Source organism: Alternaria burnsii (assembly GCF_013036055.1).
Source record: "Alternaria burnsii strain CBS107.38 chromosome Unknown 693, whole genome shotgun sequence".
Lineage (NCBI taxonomy): Eukaryota > Fungi > Ascomycota > Dothideomycetes > Pleosporales > Pleosporaceae > Alternaria > Alternaria burnsii.
In genome coordinates this window covers 290,196-304,371 of record NW_024066117.1, presented here as the reverse complement: position 1 = coordinate 304,371, position 14,176 = coordinate 290,196, and the positions used below count along the sequence as shown (strand labels likewise).

The 14,176-nt window shown below is 52.1% G+C and overlaps 6 protein-coding genes across 6 annotated transcripts; 3 read left to right on the top strand and 3 right to left on the bottom strand.

Moving 5' to 3' along the window:
- Positions 1–743: 743 nt before the first annotated feature.
- On the bottom strand, positions 744–4,358 carry GT037_007742 (uncharacterized protein; the record flags this gene model as incomplete). Its single annotated transcript, XM_038932789.1, has 5 exons — positions 744–2,129; positions 2,276–2,398; positions 3,629–3,797; positions 3,857–3,985; positions 4,054–4,358. The coding sequence occupies 5 exons, from the start codon at positions 4,356–4,358 to the stop codon at positions 744–746; spliced, it is 2,112 nt and encodes a 703-aa protein (XP_038784290.1).
- Positions 4,359–4,722: 364 nt separating this feature from the next.
- Positions 4,723–7,779, top strand: GT037_007741 (branched-chain amino acid aminotransferase ii; the record flags this gene model as incomplete). Its single annotated transcript, XM_038932788.1, has 8 exons — positions 4,723–4,759; positions 4,831–4,863; positions 5,027–5,787; positions 5,836–6,108; positions 6,588–6,636; positions 6,961–7,013; positions 7,069–7,640; positions 7,695–7,779. The coding sequence occupies 8 exons, from the start codon at positions 4,723–4,725 to the stop codon at positions 7,777–7,779; spliced, it is 1,863 nt and encodes a 620-aa protein (XP_038784289.1).
- A 486-nt stretch (positions 7,780–8,265) lies between these two features.
- GT037_007740 (glycoside hydrolase family 47 protein) lies at positions 8,266–10,477 on the bottom strand (the record flags this gene model as incomplete). Its single annotated transcript, XM_038932787.1, has 2 exons — positions 8,266–8,472; positions 8,549–10,477. The coding sequence occupies 2 exons, from the start codon at positions 10,475–10,477 to the stop codon at positions 8,266–8,268; spliced, it is 2,136 nt and encodes a 711-aa protein (XP_038784288.1).
- A 756-nt stretch (positions 10,478–11,233) lies between these two features.
- Positions 11,234–12,292, top strand: GT037_007739 (uncharacterized protein; the record flags this gene model as incomplete). Its single annotated transcript, XM_038932786.1, has 1 exon — positions 11,234–12,292. The coding sequence occupies one exon, from the start codon at positions 11,234–11,236 to the stop codon at positions 12,290–12,292; it is 1,059 nt and encodes a 352-aa protein (XP_038784287.1).
- A 274-nt stretch (positions 12,293–12,566) lies between these two features.
- On the bottom strand, positions 12,567–13,009 carry GT037_007738 (ribosomal protein l38e; the record flags this gene model as incomplete). The annotated part of the gene is made up of 3 exons (XM_038932785.1): positions 12,567–12,622; positions 12,678–12,806; positions 12,946–13,009. The coding sequence occupies 3 exons, from the start codon at positions 13,007–13,009 to the stop codon at positions 12,567–12,569; spliced, it is 249 nt and encodes an 82-aa protein (XP_038784286.1).
- A 359-nt stretch (positions 13,010–13,368) lies between these two features.
- Positions 13,369–13,923, top strand: GT037_007737 (uncharacterized protein; the record flags this gene model as incomplete). The annotated part of the gene is made up of 4 exons (XM_038932784.1): positions 13,369–13,404; positions 13,490–13,583; positions 13,651–13,697; positions 13,825–13,923. 4 exons carry the CDS (start codon positions 13,369–13,371, stop codon positions 13,921–13,923), a joined length of 276 nt encoding a protein of 91 aa, XP_038784285.1.
- Between the last annotated feature and the right edge of the window lie 253 nt (positions 13,924–14,176).

The following is a 14,176-nucleotide window of genomic DNA, read 5'->3' as shown; positions in this document are numbered from 1 at the left end:
CTGCGCCGTGGGCTCGTCAATTTGTCCCTGCGCTAGATGCTGCAGTAGTACGTGCTGGTATGCATGCACTCCATTCGTACAGATATGTAGCTAGCGAGCCTCACTCTTTCTTTGCATGTGTTTGCGGCTCTGCGCACTCACTTCCCCTTCGGCTCAAACACGACACTGACGTACTCTGCTTCGAAATCGCCAATTGCGCAGAGACAACTGCATGCCCGACTTCTCGGGTATGACACGATAGGATCCTTCAACAGCGATTTCATCAAGTCACCAAGCGAGAGCGGACGCGACTGTGTTGCAGAAGTCAACATAATTATACTTGAGGACCCAAAGCCGAAATGACGGAGCGGGTCCAGCCCAAAGGAGTATTAGGGCAAGTTATTTGGCCAAAAGATACCAAGCAAGCAACGCAGACAAAGTATGATCGTGACAGTACGTATATGCGGACAATAAGACATGCGAATATGAGATACAACAGAAGAAGCCAAATCCTAAGCAAGACATGTACAGGAACAGGTACACCGAGCCCACCCGAAATAACCTTTGACTTGATGTCGGGTATCATCTAAAAGGAAGAAACGTATGGAGCAGCATGGTATCGTACAAGAGTCGACCACGAAACTACCTTTTCCCCATTGTAGTCAGGCATCGATCATGTCATCAGATCCCTGACTTGGTGTCGGATCAGAACAAGACCACGCGCGCATGCGGACGATGATGTCGAGATCCGGATCCCCGTCTAGTCACGAAGCCTCGTTAGGAGCATAGAATAGAACAATCTCGCCCCTATCATTTCTTCGGAGACGTAGATCCTTCCAGAGCTCTTTCTCGTCGTCAGCCTTGGAGGGCGCGCGGGCATGGTTTTCGTGACGCTCGCGATGATACCGTTTCAGAGCCTTGTTGACACTCATGCCGCGCTCGGAGTCTGGGCCCTTGGTGATGAAGGACATGAACAGTCCTGCAGGCGAGGATATAGGTGCAACGTCTCCAGTGGGCCGCACAATCAGCTGGCCTTGGCCATCTGGCTCCGGAGAGTTTGTTGCCGAACGATGGTACTCAATGGCCTTGACCGCTTTGCTCTCGCGCGGTGGTGGCGACACCGAAGACGAGTATTGGCGACGGCGGACTCGGCGAACCTCAGTTGTAGAATCCTCGCGCTTCTTCTTGGGCCTGATCTTGACGAGAGCAGTGCTAGCCTTGCGCTCTTTGCGCTCCTTATCGCGGCCCCTGTCCTTCTCCTTCTTCTCTGCTTGCTCACGAGCCTTGGTGTCAGCCTTGCGCTGCTTAGCTTGCTCCGCCTCGTATTCTCGCTGCGCGCGCATAAGAGCCTTCGAATTACCCTGCTTGGCGCGTTTCATGGGGCTCAGAGGCGAGTTGACATAGTCACCAGAGTCATCCGGCGAAGGTGGGAACTCGGGTCGGGCAAGCAGTCTGTTCAGCCCTCCAGTGAGACCAGAGTGAAGCGTCGCGGGCGCATCTGCCATCATAGTGTCTCTTTCCTCTTGGGCGCGGACCAGCGACATATCGAGTTCACTGGGCGAATTGCGCTTGCGCTTACGATCGGTTTTCTTCGACGTGGTTTCAACGTCCGTGTCGCGCGACTTGTTCCTCGAGTGCTTTGGCTTGGAGGCAGGTGTAGTGTACGAGTCGTAGCGCTCATTGGAAGGACGAACTTGCTCGTTCCCGTACGAGAAGCCGTTTTGTGCAAAGGGCTCGTCGTCGTCGGGTACCTGGAACTTCATGACGTCGGCGATTGTAGGCATGTACTGCTCCTCGTATGCAGGTGGCTGACTATCTTCAAGCATGCGCGCTTCGTTGATGGGCGCGCTCGTTCTCGGAACATTGGGTGTCGACGAGGGGTCAAGGAAATCGAAGACATTAGGAGCCTCAATAGACTCTTGCTCGTGATAGCCTAGAGAGTGCGCCGCTGGCGGAGGAGTGGGCGCACGAGGCGGGGCATCCACGACTGCGACGGCGTTGTCATCATCGCGCGCTTCTTCGACGGATGCGTTGTGAGGTGTGAGGGCTTGAGAGTTGTCGTGGTAGGCGCTGTCTCTCTTCTGTTGCGGGCCCTTCTTCTTCTCTTTGTAGAGTTTGCCCTGATACTTTTGGTCTTCGGTTATGCAGGCCTACCATGTGTCAGTTAGCGACTGCGAAGGGTGAAAAATCGAATACGGCGCAATGCGCGACGCGGGCGCACAAGTTGCAACAGTCGCAGCGTGCTGTTCTAGCAGCAACGGGTCGCCATGTAGGGCAAGAAAGGCATGATGCGTACCGTATGAGATTTGTACGAGGTTCCTGGGAAGTGGACCATGCAGTCGAGGCAGGTAAAGGAAGCGCCATAGCATTGGTTACGATGCCCGTCAAGCTTCTTCTTTGTGAGGACGTCTCCACAGCCCTAGACCGTCACAGTAAGCCTTCAATGCATCTCTAGGGAAGGGGCCAATGGTGGGGAGAATATGGACATGGGGCTCAAGTAAGTACCTCGCAGGAGAAGGACACCATGGTGGAAAGATGAGGGTCGATAGACAAGTAGCGGTGAACAGCTGGCAGACGGTCAATGGAGGAGAGGATGAAGAGTCGGTGTATGGAGGGGGTGCCGCGTCGTTATCACCCCTCGCTGGCCCAGGTAAGGTTTCAGTTGTTTGGGATACAACAAAAGTCGTTATGGCGCTAAGTTGCTTTGGGAACAGGCCCCTGACAGTGCGCGCCTCGCGACCATCCCGAAATACATCATGCGACCGCGCATCTTGCATGCAGCCTGTTAGCGCCTGCGAATAGCTGCCATCCCAAGCCACGCGCCCGCCGAACTGGTGGGCTGCCCATGGTCATCTCCTAATGGATCGCCGACCTGTAGCATCGCTTTGCCATGACGCACGACCATCACACACGGTTGGAGAGTTGGAGAGGGGCACGGTGTCGCAGGTAGAGTACTATGCTTCGTTCTATCGTTCTTCTATCGGGCTTGATAAGGGCATGCTGTTTGGCGCGCATCTTGCTTGCGTGGCTCTCTTCACGACAGGGCTTCACCTGTCTGAAGGCTGATCACTGAGCAGTCATTCGCTAGGGTGTGCTTAGGGCAATCTCGAGTCCGGTTTACATCCCACCACCATCAAAGCCACTTCTCGACATGCCGTGTGAAACCTGGCTGACGAACTCTGCGATCTGCCGGGAAGGCCGGAGGAGCTCCGTCGATACCTTTCAGCTATCGTCTTGACTATTGGCTTATTGGCTCCTCTTCCAAGTCGTTAGCCGTTGTTTGCGGCGTAGCAAGTACCCGCAAATAGAGATATCGTGACCATGTCGCAACCCCCTTCTGTGCAGCACAGTGTCTCGGGCATTTCGCATCTCAAGTCCGCTGTGCCGTCCAACCCCGCCTTGCATGCGAATCCGTCTTACGTGTTTCAAGATGGAGTTTGGGCTGCCGTAAAGGATACATTGGCAAGTGTATCCTCTTGAGCTATGCGCTTTGCCTGGTGATCCTTCCCCTACCCTAGCGCTTCATGGTCCGGGGTCTCATGCAGCTGTGTCTTTGCTCGATGCTGTCGGCTCCTTGTCTCCACACTAGATGTTGGTGTACGCAGTCAGTTTATGTCTCATATGTAGTTCGTACAGGGATACTACCTACACCGCAATCATATGCATCACCTATATCTTCACAATTGAACTCAGGCTTGCCCAGCCTCTTATTGACGATATTGTGTACGTAGCACCCCCACATGGCAGCTGCTGTCCGCGACGATACTTGAGGAGGATACTTTGCGAGTACTTGCCCGAAGTGCTCTGCGCATTCCCCGCTGCAATTCCAGTCAGTTTGCGCATGACCTTTGTGTGCGCCACACGGTGTAAGACATACCAAGGGTACAGGCGTTGGAACAGGTGTACGTATGACCGCAGTGCCTCTTGCTCCTCGTCGGTAGGGCTTTCAGGGAAGCGAGCAAAGGTTGTGTGTAAGACTTTCCACGCGGCACGACCGAGTTCTGCCCTGCGTTTGCTTGTCAGTCCGCCTGTGTTCTGTACATGGTGTCTGCGCAGAGGCTGTGATACACATACTTTGCCGTCGCATTCTCCAACTTTGGCGCGATCGCATGTCCGGTGAGCACGGCTTCGCTAGTACGACCCAGCTTCTTCTCGACCGATGTTGGTGCTAGATGTGATGGCGTTACTTTGTAGGGCCCTACAAGCACGAACGAGCACAGGGCAAAGACGACTAGAGCAAGGAGAGCGAACCGGGCCCTGGGGCCACTGATGCGCATCATGGTGAAGTATTTAGGTATGATCTCCGAGGCGAGAAGATGAGATTTCAAGGTGGTGAGATGCGTTCCATGGCTCACTGTGGAATGCGAATGGGCTGTCATCTATGGCCACGCACTCGATGCCTCAGATAGCGCCAAGCTTGCGGCTTCGAAGCATCACGCCCGAGTGGTCCCACCATGCGGGTAAATCTGCAGGTACATGTGTGCAATCGAAGCTAGTTCGCATTCGACAACGCCATTAGCATTCTCCGCGATGGGAAATCAATAAAGTGCAGTTGGTGAGCTTTTGGTACGCTGCTACGGGTGCCGGGGGATATTACCGGTCTACGTCATCCGATATCGCAGTAGGGCTGAGCTTGCTGGTCCTCCGAAAGCGTTCAAAACTTCAAAATTGCCCATTGACCAATCTGCATATTGGCTCGCGCCCCAGCACACGACACCGTAAATCACTGCAAACAATACAACCATGTCAGACTTTCCTCCTTCACCCGTCGACACCATTGGTACGTCAATCGCTGAGCGGGTTGCCGGCACGTTCCACGCAGCGCAAAGGCCCACGCTAACTCAACTGCAGACTGGAGCAATGTGGGCTTCAAGATCCGCGAAGGTAAGACTTGATCCTGTTATGAATGAACTCGGCGAGTGCATAAACTGGGACATGCATGAGAAGGTATCGAGAGGGCGCCCAGAGCGTGTTTGTACTGCGTATATCCACCCCGCCGTGGAGTCACCCACCAGTACGATTTCGAACTCTTCCTAACTTTACAAAGTCGCTGGCCATGTTGAATCCCACTACTCTGTTGAGACCGGCAAATGGACTCCCCCAGTCTTTGTCGAGGATCCATTCCTGCGTATCCACGGTATGGCACCCGGTCTGAATTACGGGATGCAGTGCTACGAGGGTATGAAGGCCTTCCGAGCACCAAATAACACCATAAACATCTTCAGGCCCAACAAGAATGCCGAAAGGATGCAACACTCGGCCTCTTTTATTTCCATTCCAGAGGTACCGACAGACCACTTCCTCGCCTGCTGCAGTATGGCTGTAGGAATGAACGCAGCATACGTGCCACCTCATGAGACCGGGGCGGCCATGTACATCCGACCACTGCTCTTCGGTAGCTCAGCGCAGCTTGGCCTGAACCCGCCACAGGAGTACACATTCGTAGTCTATTGTATTCCAACAGGTGTCTACCATGGATCAAACCCGGTAGATGCCGTCATCCTTGAGGACTTTGACCGCGCCGCGCCGGAGGGAACTGGATCAGCAAAGGTCGGAGGCAACTACGCTCCAGTATTGCGGCATAGTGAGAAGGCGTACAAGGCAGGCTACGGCATTACCCTGCATCTTGACAGCAAGACCAGAAGCGTCGTTGACGAGTTCTCAACGTCCGCATTCATTGGAGTGAAGAAGGATGGCGACAAGGTCAAGCTTGTTGCATCTAACAGCAAAAACGTTATCCAGAGTGTGACTGGAGACAGCGTCCTCAGGATTGCGGAATCATTTGGCTGGGAAGCCGAGTCCCGAGAGGTACTATATTCGCTTTACAAACGTGCTACACCGAGCTAACAATTTTAGATCGCGTATGAAGAACTCAAGTCCTTCGACGAAGTCCTTGCTGCAGGAACAGCGGCGGCTCTTGTTCCCATCAAATCTATCACTCTACCATCGAAGGATGACAAGTTCACGTATGCAGAGGCACAGCAAGAACCAGGCCCAGTATGCAAGAAGCTTCTTACAACACTGAAAGGTATCCAGCAAGGAAAGATTGAAGACAAGCAGAGCTGGCTTTTCAAGGTGGAGAGGCCTGAGCAGTTTGGAAAACAAGAACAGGCAAACGGGGCCAAGATTGTCGGACAACTGCCTTGAGAAGACGGGTCGAGTGCGCTTTCCGGCCTCGACGCATGCAGAAATGACTATAGATGACCAAGGCAAGGACAAACTTGTCAAGGTTGTAAACGCAGGCCTGTACAGAAAAGACTGATGAATAATGCAATACAAAAAGAAAACACTGCTTCAACTATATGGCCGGATTTGCTTTGTCCTATACTTAGACTTGACTGTTACAACCCAGACATCCAAGCACGGTTGAAACAGACAAGAGTAACATGATACTGGAGACGCGGAGCTCGCAATCGTGGTACACGTTTGCGATGGCTTAAAGCTGTTCGCGCCGCGAGACTTTAAGTGCCGAGGTGGCCCAGAACTATCTTGGTCGACACCCCCACACAGTCTAGCCAAAACGCATACGTCATCCCTGCTTTTCACCCGCATAATCGAGGTGCACCATTTGAGCGCGCGTCTATCCAACCGTGCAACGAGGCAGACAGACACCCAACATCCCTACCCTCTCGCATAACCACGAGGTCCGAAATCTTGGTATACCTCTTCAGTAGTTGCAGCCTCGCACGAAATCAATAGCACGTCTGTGCCACGCGATCCTACGCCGAGTCACAGTGCAAACGCCTACAGCATGCCTGGATCGTTTTCGAGAATCAGGGACAAGGCCAGGCGCCACCTGGGTGATCCTAGTCCGGATGAGGCCTATCTTTCTTGTGAGTCGGGACGCAGGGACTGTGAGAGGGTGAAAACTGACTGAGGGCAGATCATGATGTGAGGGGTGTGTATGCGTCGCCTATTCTTTGACTTGCGCTTCCATATGCTTTTGACGACCACGACGGTAGTACTGACGGCTACCAACAGTAACGCGAGCCGATCTGGACAGCATCAAGTCTAACGACTGGCTCACGGACAATGTGCGCACATCATTACCCCTCGGCACACCACAACTAGGGCTAACATAGACCCAAGGCCATCGCCTTTTGGCAAGAATACCTCGAACGCGAAGAGCTCAATGCCTTCCCCAAAGCCTCCATCGTCCTCCTCCGCCCCTCCATGTCCTACATGCTCATGCAATCCGCCGAGCCCCTCTCCTTGAAAGAAGTCCTCCCCAACTTCACTCACACAACACACGTCTTCCTCCCCATAAACGACAACACCGACGTCACGCAAGCCGAAGGCGGCTCACATTGGTCCCTCCTCCTCGTTTCCATCATCGATGGCGTTTCATTCCACTACGACTCCATGACTCAGTCCAACGAGCGCGAAGCACGAAGCACAACCATGAAGCTGGAACAACTACTAGGAAAGCGACTGCGGTTTATCCCTATGAGTGATAGTCCGCAGCAAGAAAACGGAAGTGATTGTGGTGTGTTCGTCTGTGTGCTTATGCGACATTTGCTGCTCAAGAGGCTGCTTCGGGCCGATGCGAGCAAGAAGGTCAGCATGAGCATGCGAGATGCACACATAAACGCAAAAGACGGACGGAGAACTATGCTCAAGGTCATCGAGGAGAGGAGAGACGAGGGAAAGCGGAGACGCTCGTATGTTTCCGAACCATCAATGTCATTGGGAAGGAGAAGCTAACACGCGTGCAGAGGCAGTCATTCACCCTTTAGAAATCCCTCCGCCCACTCCAAGAGCCCACCACGCATAGGCGACGAACAATCCCAGGAACGCTAGTAGCCGCTGAGATTTACATCAGACTAATATCCCTGATTTGGCTCCATTACGTGGAGACTTTATAAGCACCTGTGTGCACGAAGGCGCTGCGCTTTGCTACGCCTGTCGCCTCGGTAATACACAAGCGAACGTCGGATACTGTCTGAATGACGTAGCAGGCGGAGTAGGTCATGATTTACGATTTATGTGCTTCATTTTTACGCAAATATATCAAATGTTAGCATCGGCACCGGAGTACTTTTACTGAAGACGCACATAATACATACCACGAAAAAGACGTACACAGCGAATCAGACTACGATTTTCAATACTTCGGTCTACATCAATGTTGATACCATATCAGTCACAAGCTGTTCTATGAGTGTTAACGCCATCCATGCATGACAACCAGCTCCGACCCAACTCCCAGGCTTTGCTCTCCACAAGCTAGAAGAGTGCGTATTCGATAACATGTCTCAAAGTGTTCTAGTCAAATGTACATGGCGTCTAAATTTTCTTCTCGTCAGGCTTGGTCTCTTTGGGCACGAGGTTGCCCTGATCATCGCGCGGTATACGTTCCCAACCCGTCTTGAATCGCTTGTGGCTTGCATCGAAGCGAGGGAAAGGATGAGCCTCAGTATTGAGGACGATTTGATCGAGAGGAAGGAGATCGTTAGGGGAAAAGAGAAGGTACATGTACTTCAGTGTCTCAGCCTGCATTGTGTATTAGTAAACAAATTCAGTTATTTTGATGTACAAGGGAAGGGTAAAAGCGAGGGGAGGTACTTACAAGCCAGAAACTCTCCATGTTGTCTCGCGATGGAGGAGGTATCTTTGTGACATCGCCAATGCTAGAGAAACCACCATTGTCCTCTACGATAGTGTGTTTGACAAAAGCTTCGAACATGTCCCAACCCCATTCGCGGTAGATGTCGTCGCCGGTTATACGCCACATGTATAGGAGAGATTCAACAGTCTCTGGTCGCTGGAGGTTGTGTGTATCAGCTGGCTTGAGATCAAAATCGCCCTTCCAGCCTTCACCATCGGGGATACCGGTGTCGAGCTCAGACTTGGATGTTAAGATCTCGGTGCGGTACATCTTTGGTGGGTCGTCCAGCTCGAAATACGCAATCTCAGGCGCGAGACCTGTGGCGGTTACTTTGTACATGCCCATACAAGTCTTTGTGAGTTCGCGAGCGAGGGTGATGTCTTCCTCTTGTGCTTTGCCCCAGGTGGGTAGCTTGCGCGCATCAGCGAGAGGAATGCCACCGGTTGCTGCTAGGGCGATAGTACCAGGCAGGAAACAGACCAGGTGGTCCATCTTGGGGTGCAATTTCCCTTCAATTCCGTTTGGTCGCTCTCCTAACACAGTAAAGTGGCTGTTTTTCGTATAGGTGAGAAGATGCTTCTTTGCGCCGTTGAGCGACTCATTCCACATCTCTTGATAGATTGGTTCTTGCTTCTGGGTCTGGAGGTACTGCTTGATAAGGTACTCGTAGTAACTGTCACCACGACTGCCCCATCGTATCTCGTTGCCGCGGAAGGTTCCTCTGTCTGCATAGATGAAAATAGGTAGAAGACCGTCTTTAGCACCGTTGTTGTCAACGACTTGCATCACCTTTTCAGCTACATCCCAGTAATGTTTCTCACCGGTAATGAAGGCCAAGTATTTCATCTCAAGTTGCAGGGTAGTTGCTTCAGCTGTAGAAGACGCACCACCGTCAGCGTGCGAGGCCTCGCCTTTGGCATCTCTGAGAATGACACTGGCCCACGGAACACCCGAAGGTGACTCGTACGCGCCCATGAGACGGTCGGCCAAATCGGTTGCTTTCTCCAAGAACAGGTCCTCTTCGTTCTGATTCTCGGGCTTCAGGCCCGGAAGTGTCTCTTGCAAGTAGTGTGCAGACAGCAGACCACCAAGCATGCGTATAGTCGTTTCGAAGGTATTGACATCTTGCTTCTTGTCGTAATCGAGACTTGTTGCAATCCATTGACGCGCGTGGTTGACTTCCTTTGTCAGGTTCATGATCATGAGCGTATCGAGGGCGTCCACGATGATCCAGCCCAGGCCGTTGGGCTCTGCCATGTATCGACCCTTCTTCGAAACGGGATGGTACTCGTCGTAGCCCCAGCCGTGCTCCTCATATGCGTTCCAGCTCAATAGAAAGGCATCCTTTACTGCTTGTCTCCGCTTCTCCCAGTCAACTTTGCCCTTCTTTCCGGCAGCGCTTCCGCCCATGTTTGACAGTAAGCTCTTCCCCTTGTCCTTCTCATCTTGCACCATATCCACACTTGTCCCTCCACTTGACCATCCAAACCAGTAGAAAAGCCCGAGCACGACCAGTGCTATTACTGACATGCCCCTCTTACTCTTCAGAAAGCCTCTCCTCCCCCTCGCGCCACCGCCGCCATATCCGTATACCTTCCCTGAAGGCTTGTCCTTATACATTGGCAAGCCCTTCTCGTTTCCCGGTAGTTTGTTCCAAACATTATCTTCAAACTTGCGTTGCGCGCTCTCGAAGTTGGGTACGTTGCGCGGGATGGTGAAGGACATGTCTGAGTCCTGGATCGCCTGTTTCGTGGCCTCGACCGCCTGCTTGGTCGATTCGACGGCTTGTGAGGCTTTCTTGTTGGCGGCGTTCTGGAGGACAGCGAAGGCGGAGGGTGTCTTGAATGTTGCTTTGCTTCGGAGGTTGAATGGATCGCGTGTCGAGTTCATGAGGCGGCGCGACGCGTAGTGCTAAACAAATGATAGACCAAGCGGAGCGAGTGTAAGTTCACCCTTGCAAAGTCTGACAAGCTGTCATCTTGCTGCAAACTCGCAATGGGTTCTGGAAGCAAAGCTCAAAGCGCCCTCTGACTCGCCAGGTGTTCATTGCTCACCCCCGATGTATGTGGCTTGGCGCAACAGGGGTCCCGCATGGTAGAGAAGTCAGCCACAGCGGAGTCCAACGGGGGAGCTCCACCCCTCTACATCTCAGCCTCTGCGACTCGCAAGCATCGCTCTTCCTCGTACTACAAGTCAGAGATACGCGTGTCCGGGCACAGGCACGCTCACAGCCACCTTCCGTGGTCTTGAGCTTATCTCTGCGCCATGGGTACTTAAGGAGTAGCTGCGGTGCAGCGATTGAACATTTCAGATGCGTTTAGACAAGCTGTTCCCATGATCGTCGCATACCCTACCGTATTTACACCATTACCGCGTCTTGTCGTCATTGCTGTTTACGGGTTACGTGATGGCTTTTTACACCAAAGACGAAGCGCGCTTCCTATTCTTTGCCCTCTTTTCCTGTCTGCCCTTACATCGTTGCTTTCGGCTTGCCCGCACTTCATCACCTACAGTAAAGAGGTCGGATACTCCCAAGATCGGAGAGTCACGGTCCAAAGAATCTTTACGGAACAAGAAGATAGAGCGATACGGTTCCCCTTCTACAACATCCATCTTACCTAGCAAAACACCGTGTCAGGCGCAAGCATGAAGCGCATACAAATCACACCAGACGGCTCAGGACCACCTACAAAACTTAACACTGACGTCCCTGCCTCTTTACCCGACGCCAAAGAGACCAAGATTCATCCCCAAAACGCCCCAGACGCTTCAACAAATGCTTCGCTCTTCTTCGTTGGGACTGCCACTACAATTCTAGAGTGGGAAGGCATCCGCATTCTCACAGATCCCAACTTCCTTCATGCCGGCGACCATGTTCATCTAGGACCAGGTGTCAGTGCAACAAGACAGACCAACCCCGCGATCGATTTGGAAGAGCTACCAAGGATCGACGTGATCCTGCTCTCGCATTACCATGAAGATCATTTTGACCGAGAAGTAGAGGAGAAACTGTCAAAGGGTCTCCCAATCATCACTACGCCACACGCCAAGGAATGCTTGACAGGCAAAGGCGAAGAATCATTCAAGAACGTACATGCGCTCGACTTCTGGCACAGTTTGCTTCTCGATGTATCGCAGTCAGACCAAGCAAGTGGTAGTGGCCCAAAGCCCAGCATCAAAGTCACAGGAATGCCTGGAAAACATGTACCTCCTGGCCCGTTGAATGTTGCAAATGAGATTCTTGGCGCTGTACCGCCTACAAACGGCTGGATGGTTGAGCTCGGGTACTCGGATGGTTCCTCTAGCGACGGTAGCGATTTTGAGAATGGATACCGAATCTACATCTCTGGCGACACGCTGATGGTAGACGAGCTCAAGGAGATCCCTGAGCGGTACAAGGATCACAACATCGACTTGATGCTAGTCCATTTGGGAGGCACCACAATTCCTGGTCCCAAGATGCCGTTGCTGATGGTCACGATGGACGCAGAACAGGGCGTACAGCTGATGCAGCTTATCAACCCCGACCTCACAATTCCGATCCACTATGACGATTACGATGTTTTCCTGAGTCCTTTGGATGACTTCAAGAAGGCGGTACATGCGGCTGGATTGGATAGCAAGGTTGTGTATCTGGACCGCAAGGATCAGTACAAGTTCAACGTGAAACAGGGACAGAAGCAGCCGAAGCAATCGCTGTATTAGTAGCCATATCTGTGATGACTCGGTAACTAGCTGTTCAGCAATATTGACCATGATACATGATGATTCTTGGTGCACGTCGGAAACGAGTCGTGATTCGGAATGAAGTTTGACTTTTTTCATTCCTGGTGGTAACCCAATCTGAAGGGTTCCGTAGTTGCCATTGAACAAAATTTATCCATTGAGACGCCGCCCGCCATGCCTTCGTGCTTCGTGCGCATCATGCGTTGATGTCCTTGCACACTTCCGTCCTCAGTTCCTTATGCGTTCGATCCGTTTATGCGGTGCGCTTGCCCTTGGGGTTCTTCTTGCCGACGTCGGTGATGGTAAGACCTGCAAATATTAGACTCACGTCGCTAGCCATGTGTTATTGGTTGTTTGTGCGTACCAGGGGGCAGACTCTGCTTGAGCTTCTCGGCCTTGTCGGTGTCCTTAAGGACGAGGGTATAGACGTTGGTGGAGCATCGGACCTTGAACTTGATGTTGTTGACCTTCTTGTTCTTCTTTATGCGGGCGGCTGCAATACTGTCAGTCCAGGTCTCTCATCACGTTCTCTGCCTCGATCGTCGCAGCTTTCTGCATCTCCCGCTTCTTGTGCACAATTCCTCTTCCTACTGCGACCGCAACCTCCCCCCCAAAAAAATTGGTAGACATACAGCTGGCATCCTTGCGCCTGCAGATCTCGATGAACTGCTTGATGTCGGAAACTTCGGAAGGCATCTTGACGATTTGTGTGTTGACGGGTCGTTGGAATTCGGAATCGATCGTGAAGTTCGGGAACGCAATATTGTTGTGGACTCTGGGCCCGGGGAGACCTCGCTTGAAAAGCACGGGCTACAAAGGGGCTGGCCGCAAGCGTTGCTGCTTCGGGCTTGGTGGGGTGACGACGTGTGTGGCGTAAACGAGCGAGGCAACCTTGGAATGTAGATGCGTTGCATGTGAGACAGCACTGCCTACACTTACATCCTATAAATCCTGCGAAATTCAGACAAATATCTCATTTGAGCTCCACAGCTGCGCTCAGAACTCTTAAATCTCCCCTATTCTCCTAGCCACGACTTCCACTCCCATCTTTCAGCATGCCGACTCCTATCGATCGCGCGGTGCAACAACGTGTAGGTTACTCATGGCTATCCTGGCATCTGCTATACATAGTGGGCCTTCTGAATGTCGCTTTCATCCTATACTAAGACAACACAGGGCCCGTTCTTTGCTTTTGCTGCAGTAGTTGCTGGTGTTGCAGCATGGAGTATTTGGGGACAAGACATCTTTCCCAGTCAAGACCCTACTGGAGGTACGCAAACCCACGCCCTTTAGATTGTCGAATGACTCCATTCTTGACTTTGTTAATATCGTTTCAGACCCAGAGACATGGACACATGACCAATGCGTTACTTGGCTCAAGCACGTAAGTTCTCTCATGGCTGACACATCCGACAAGATCCACCCTAATTCTGGCTGCTGTCAAACTGCTGTGGCATTTTTCAAAATATGGATGACTTCGATCATGCAGTTTTGAGCTAACACTATGGCAGAGGAATCTACACCCCTCTCCACTCGCAACGACAGCTGAACTGCTCGAGAGGATCAAGGCGAACATGAGGGTAGCAAGAGAGCGGACGCCAGGACAATAAATCAAATTAGCTGTCGCATAACTGCATGGTCCTTCAATCCAAACTATGCTCATCAGTACCTTGTGTTGGCTACTGATGACATGATATTAAATAATCATAAGCACTTTTTTCCCTTCGCGGCATCGGTAGTCGCCTCACTAAGCATTTGTCGATCCATTCAAGAATCCAATGCTGTTGGTAGTTGCCAGCCGGGCTTTGGCCAACTCCTCTGAAGTCCTCAAAAACTCCGAATCACTCCAGGCCTCATTTTTTT